The sequence below is a fragment of the Echinops telfairi genome, unplaced genomic scaffold (assembly GCF_000313985.2).
Source record: "Echinops telfairi isolate 266 unplaced genomic scaffold, ASM31398v2 ScPeMD7_27;HRSCAF=92, whole genome shotgun sequence".
NCBI classification, from domain to species: domain Eukaryota; kingdom Metazoa; phylum Chordata; class Mammalia; order Afrosoricida; family Tenrecidae; genus Echinops; species Echinops telfairi.
The window spans coordinates 194,464-201,313 of record NW_022103924.1 but is presented as its reverse complement, the minus strand read 5'-3'; the positions used below and the strand labels follow the sequence as shown (position 1 = coordinate 201,313).

At 41.6% G+C, this 6,850-nt stretch overlaps 1 protein-coding gene across 3 annotated transcripts in view; it reads right to left on the bottom strand.

The window, feature by feature from the left end:
- The window catches only part of SECISBP2 (SECIS binding protein 2), a 48,685-nt gene extending 44,579 nt beyond the window's left edge, over positions 1-4,106 (bottom strand). For 2 of the 3 annotated variants that reach the window (XM_045289415.1, XM_045289416.1), the window contains exons 1-2: positions 3,998-4,106; positions 2,814-2,959 (exon numbers count right to left, since the gene is read on the bottom strand). In XM_045289415.1, coding sequence (XP_045145350.1) covers positions 2,814-2,959; positions 3,998-4,033 — 182 coding nt within the window. In that variant the 5' untranslated portion in view covers positions 4,034-4,106. The remainder of the gene's footprint in view (positions 1-2,813; positions 2,960-3,997) is intronic. The other variant, XM_045289417.1, reaches the window with a different exon arrangement.
- Between the last annotated feature and the right edge of the window lie 2,744 nt (positions 4,107-6,850).

The window sequence follows — 6,850 nt, the reverse complement described above, 5'->3', positions numbered from 1 at the left end:
GAGCAATGCTACCATGAATTGCGTCTGACTCCATTACTTGACTCCATCTTTTAACTCTCATGCTCTCTATGACTTTACTATAATCTTTACTTATCATTGCTGTGCAATTGCGCCTACCGGACCTGTGATGATTTGTGGGGTTCCCTCTCCCCTTTAACCCCACACAACTCAAACTTTGAAGAACTTAAAATTACAAAATCTACCTCCATAAAGCATCAATTTGGAAAATCTCTACACAAAAAGGAAGCCATAATTGCTAATTCCAAGCTGTTCTCCAGGAAGTCTTTAAAATATTAAGCTTTGAAAATAAAGATCATGTATATTTATTTTGCTGCTTCCTTTGTTGCCATTTCCTCTCTACTAGAGACAAATATATATAAACCTTATGCATAAATGAACACTGAATCCATACTTCCTACTAATAAATGTAAAGTAATTGGTTGCCCAAAATAATGTTAATATGAAACATCAAAAAGAAAAAGTAATAATAGACCTCTTCCGTTGAAACAGTTTTTCTTACACAGGAAACCAAATATTAACTACAAAAAAAAATTTCTGACCCAAAATTAATCCTGCCATCAGTTCTTTATAACCTAAAGTTGCTAATCCTTTTTTTCTATTTAAGCTTAGTTTAAAACAAAACCAATGTTTGAAGGCTCACCAAAACCTACTCTTGAGATTGCAGGGAGGAACAAGCCAGTCAGGGTACAGTGTAACAACGATGAAACAAACAACTTTCCTCTAGTTCTTTAATGCTTCCTCCCCACCACTATCCTGATCCCAATTCTACCTTACAAATCCGTCTAGACCGGCTAGACACTGGTACAGATAGGAACTGAAAACACAGAGAACTCAGGACAGATGAACCCCTCAGGACCAGTGGTGAGACTGGTGATACTGGAAGGGTAGAGGGATATGGGATAGAAAGGGGGAACCGATGACAAGGATCTACATATAAGCCCCTCCCCGGAGGATGGACAACAGAAAAGTGGATGGAGACGTCCAACAGTATAAGGCATGACAAAATAATAATTTATAAATTATCAAGGGTTAAAAAAAAATTATCAAGGGTTTGGGGATGGGGGGGATGAGGAGCTGATACCAAGAACTCAAGTAGAAAGCAAATGTTTTGAGAATGATGTCAACAAATGTACACATGTGCTTGACACAATGAATGTATGTGCTAAGAGTTGTACGAACCCCCAATAAAATGATTAAAAGAAAAAAAACACAACAAAAACTGGAAAAAATAAAACCCAGTCTTGATCCTGTTCATTCTAATTCAGTGACTCTATATAAGGTTATCCTGAGGTTGTAAATCTTTATGGGAGCAGAATGACACCTTTTTCACTGGAGTGGATAGTGAGTTCGATCCACTGACCTTGCTAGCCATCTAACACTACACCAGCAGTGTCACCTGGTCTCCTTTTTGAGGAAAACTCACTGCCATCAAGTGGATTCCTATTCATAGCAACCCTATAGGGCAGGGTAAAACTGCCCCTATGGGTTTCCAAGACTATAACTTTTTAAAAAAATAATTTTATTGGGGGTCTCTTATAAATCTTATAACAATTCATCTTTCAATTGTATTAAGCACACTTGTACATATATTTCCATCAACATTTCCAAAACATTTTCTACTTCTGCCCTTGGTATCAGCTCTTTTTACGCCTCCATCCCCCATCACTGTAAATCCTTGATTATATTTTATTGTTATTATTTTATGTCTTACACCGTCCGTTGTCTCCTTTCATCCACATTTCTATTATTCATCCCCTGGGAGGGTGGGCTATATATCCAACCTTGTGATGGGTTCCCCCTTTCTCCCCCTGCCATCTCCCTACCATCATGATATTGCTACTCCCTCTACTATTCCTGAGGGATTTATCTGTCCTGAATTCCAGGTGTTGAGAGCTCTTATCTATACCAATGTGTGTACTCCAGTCTAGCCAGGTTTGTAAGGTAGAATTAGGTCATGGTAGTGGCGGGGAGAGAAGCATCCAGGAACTAGAGTAATAATGTGTGTTTCGCAGGTGCTAGACTCCACCCTGGTTGAACTGTCTCTTCCTTGTAACCCTTCTGTGGGGTGACATCCAATTTACAGATGGGCTTTGGGTCTCCACTCCAACCTCCGTCATCGATAAAATTGTTTGTATTGGATCTTTTGATATCTGATTACCTGATCCCATCAACATCTCATGATCATAGAGGCTGGTGTTTCGTCCATGTGGATTTCTAAGACTGCAACACTTTGTGGACGTAGAAAGCCTCATCTTTCTCCCATAGTTAGCAGCCCAAAAGGGTGGCATTGTAGGTTATGCGTTGGACCACAAGGTCAGCAGTTCTACTGAAATCACCAGCCACTCCACAGGACAAAGATGAGGTTTTCTACTTCCATAAAGATTTATAGTCTCAGAAACCCATAAAGGCAGTTGTACTCTATCCTAGAGGCTCACTATGAGTTGAAATGGTATCAATGGTAATGAGCTTAGACTTGCAGCCATCTGCTTTTTGGAGTCAGAATGGTCTCCATATATGCCTATGGAAAATAACTTGTCAGAAGAAACCCTGTATTTCAAATTCTTTGAGTTCTCATCTTTTAAGAGAGAAAAAAGCAAAGTAGTTTTAGTTTTGTGTGCATTATACATGTGAGTTGTGATACTACTGGCTTAGACACTTCTTGGCTGAGGAGCACATTCTTTAGCTACTTTGCAGATTTGAAAAAGTATTTGTTACAACATATTTGTATTTGGCTGCTAATCACCAAGAGCCAACAAATACCTTAGGTACTGCATATTTAGAAAAATACATACTCGGTCACTGGCAGTTCCTGAACAAATGGATAGTATGTGGCTGCACAGCTAGGGAAGACACAAGCTTCTGAGGACTCTGGCCACACCACACTTAGCCCAGCAAATTTGGGAACAAATGGTTTGACATCAGCTGATAACTTGATGCCCTGAGGAAAAAAGGTGGGGTTTAGCTACATACCCTGAGATCAGTCAAAAGCAAACAAAAAAGCAAAGAGAGGGACTGAATTCTAACAGCCCCAGAAATGCTAATCCACAACGGGTGTTCAAACACTTATGCCTTTCAAAGAAAACTGCAATGCTTTATTATTAGAAAGAGCAGTCTTCAAAATGTCATTAATTTTTTTAAAAGACAACAAATTAAAGTGGAAATAAATTCAATTCAGATTATATAATAAAGCTACACTAAAGAAAACGTTTCCTTAGTCTACAACATGGAAATATGGTATTTTTTAGTAGCTCAACTTTGGAGTAAGTATAATTGAGCAATGTAGAATAGCTGCAATCAAATATACTCCTTAAACGCTAACTTCAGTACTCAAAAGACACTACACAAGCTTATTTCCATTAAATTTCTCAAAAGTCAAAGAAAACATTTGACTTTCATTGAGACACTAAGTCTTGTTTGGCTAAACACATAATCCTAGAAAGTCATCCCGCCGCCATAAGCAGCTGAAATCTGAATTCTAAAATGTCTCTTACATATATTAAGAGACTTGTACCAAGAAGTTCGTAATTGTGTTGTTTAATTAGAGTTTAAAACTACTTTATTTGGTCGCCAGGGCTTTATCCAGGGTAACGAGAATGCAGAGCTGAAAGATGAATGCTTTTTAAAAACTACGTTTTCAAGTACACCAGCACTTCCTCAAAGTGCGACGAACTTGTACTCGTTCACAAGCCCTAACGATAGGAGGGTGGCAGTTAGTGTTCACATCTGGCACTGTATTGAACCCAGTTCCAAATGGTGGGCGACTGGGGTGGGAGCGAGCTGCGCCGACACGCACAGCACGCCGTCACCAGCCCCGGCGTGAGGACGCACTGCTGGCCTCCAGCCGACCGTCACCGCAGGCGGCCCTCCACGAGCCCGCAGCTGGTGAACCCTGGCACGGGGTGAAAGCTACAGCGCGGGCCCCGGCCTCTCTCGGCTCGCCCGCAGGGGGGCTGGGCAAGCCCCTGGTAGCCCTCACCTCGCCTTCAGACGCTCGCGGGAGCTCCGACGCCATGGCGGGCGGCTCTGAGGAGGCCCAGCCGGGAGAAGCTAGGTGCAGCCACGACGGCTGGCGGGACAAAATACTTCACGTTACTTTCTCGTGCTCTTCCGCCTTTGTCGCATTCGCGGAAGTGCGTCATAGAAACGCGACGGGGCCCGCCTCCCAGCCGAACCGGAAGTTTGTGTCGGGAGTAGAGGAGTGGCTCTGAGCGGTTGAGTAAACTGCCTTGAAGGAATGGAGCCTTGTAACCGTTGTAGTTACCCGTTAGGCGGCTGACTGCAAGGTCAGCGGTTAGAAAGCACCAGCTGCTCCGTGGGAGACAGACTGGACTTTCTATTGCTATTAAAGAGGTAGTCTTAGAAACGCATAGGGCCAGTTCTGTACGGTTGCTGTGTGGCGGCCACTGAGTTTCCTTTGCCCTTGGCTGAGTAGGAGGGGGAAAGGTGCAGCGACTTGGGAGGTGGTCGGGAGTGCTCCCCCTGACCGATTGACCATTCTAGCAGCACTTTCGGTTTGGACCCTCTGCACAATTCCAATGAGCCTTATATCTGTCCTTACGTCTTCTATGAAGAGAAATAGCAGACATTGGGATGCTAACTGCAGTTATCCTTTGGAACCCACTAGCCTCCCCAGGAGAAAAAGACGAGTTATAAAGATTTAGCATAATAACGCAGGTGACTGACTTAATGGCAGTGGGTATAGCCCACAGCAGTTAAACACAGGATTGAGGAGAGCCAGGCCTGGGGCAATAGTTAACTCATGTCACTTGGGAGAAAGCCTCCCAGCTTCTAGAGCTATATGTTCATTATAATGACGCCAGAAGTAAATGACGTAACTGCCAACCCCCTATGTCCCGAGGAGTTCCAGAAACTTGAAGCATTTTGGTGATACCCAAAGAACAATTTAATTTCAAAATTGCCAAGTTTGAGTAGCTATTGAGCATAAACATTTAGCAGAACCTCATGAAAAGACCCTCAAGGAGAGGAATTGGCACAATGACTGCAACAATGGGCTCCAATGTAACTAACAATTGTGAGGATGGAGGACAGAGCAGTGTTTTGTTCTGTTGTATGTAGGGCTGCTATGAGTCGGAACCAAATATATGGCACCCAACAGGCTAGCAGTGCAAGAGGTGGAAAAGTATTTTTGTGCGTTAAAGCATATCACAAGCTTGTCCTACACAATGGTAGAGTGGAGGGTGAAGAGCAGCAATGGAGGGTGTTTACTTAGAGGCTTGCAGGAACTGGAAATAATTTGCCTGAAATATAAGGAATAGGAGCTGTCATCTAGTAGCAAATTGGAGTTTGCTCCCTCCCTTGCAAGACTTGGATTTAGCAACTCTTATTATCCATATTCAAAACGTGCAGGAAATGCAGGCAATAGTAGGCTTATGTTCAAGGATGGTCCACTGGGGTTACCAAATACTCCAAAGGAGCTCATATTTCCAGCAGTGAGTCCTTAGGCTCTGCAGGAGCTGCAGGTGTGATCTGTCACACTTGCCCTATGTGGAGTACAAATTCTCCTTGGTCCAGTCTAGTGTGCTGGTAGCACAGTACCAGGCAGTGTTTTGTTGAGTTTGTCAGTACCGACTCAATAGGAGAGTGTGATGAGCTTTGTTGTGTCAACCCTACAGAATTGCCCCAGAGGATTTTCTAGGCTGTAATTCTTTACAGAATCAAACTGCCACATCTTTTTCCTGGGAAGAACTTGGTAGGTTTGAACTTCTGACTTTTCAATTAGCAGGTGTTTAATCACTACATCACCAGGGCTGCTTCCTAATGAATTACTCTGGCCCTCTTCTAGGCTGACCTTTCCTAGGCTGTTCAGTACTACCTTCAATTTATAATTGTGCCCACTAAGTATAAGGCACCCATTTCTAAAGAGGCAAGAGGATTAATGCTTAATGGCTGAACATGCTAATTTGAAATTATTCTCCATCGCATTTGAGATAAGCTGCCTTTATTTGCATTTAATTTACCCAGTCTAGCGGCTAAAAAGGTGGCATATGTTGGTATTTTACAATAAATGTGGACTTTAAAAAATGCTGTTTTTTGTTTTCTAATCAGAGGCAGTATAATCTGACTAAAATGAGGTAAAGGATAAGTCGTTTTTCTAAGACTAATAAACTGGCAGTTTTTTATTTGGCTACAGTTCAAATGAAGACTAGACCATTCATTCTCTAAGAACCACACAGTACTATAAAATCCACTTTGGCTTTTAAAATTTAAAGTATATCAGCTCATAAGTTTCTTCAAAGTAAATTAAATGGGCTCATAGAACTAGCTCCTGGTCAAAATGTAAGCTTACCTTCTAGACATTAAATACTGAGATAGCTCTGAGCGATACAAGATGAACCCTGCCTACAAATTATCTATGAGAGAGAACCAATAATTGGGTGCAGGGCAAAAAAAAAAAAACCACCAAATACTTAACTCCCTGGAAATGGTCATTGGAAATCATTGACCTAGTACAAAACAACCCCATTCAACATAGATTAAACAGGAAAACCTGGCTCCCTTGCATGTAGCAATGCAGTGTATTATTGACGCTCTCCAAGTCATAACCTTGGTTACTTCCACCAGAGAACCTCAGTTTTCATGATGAATCTGGCTAAGATGATAAGGAAATAAACTGACTAAATTGAGTCAACTATTGTTCAACATGTGCCAATTGAAACCACAAGTACGTGGAGTATAGCAATGCTTCCATCATATAAACCTATTTTAAATTTATTTATAATTTTATATATTAAGCTTATTTCCTCAGGTTAAAAAGTACAAAACCAAAATCTGTAAACAATCTCAACAGTCACCAAGAAAGTAAATGTCA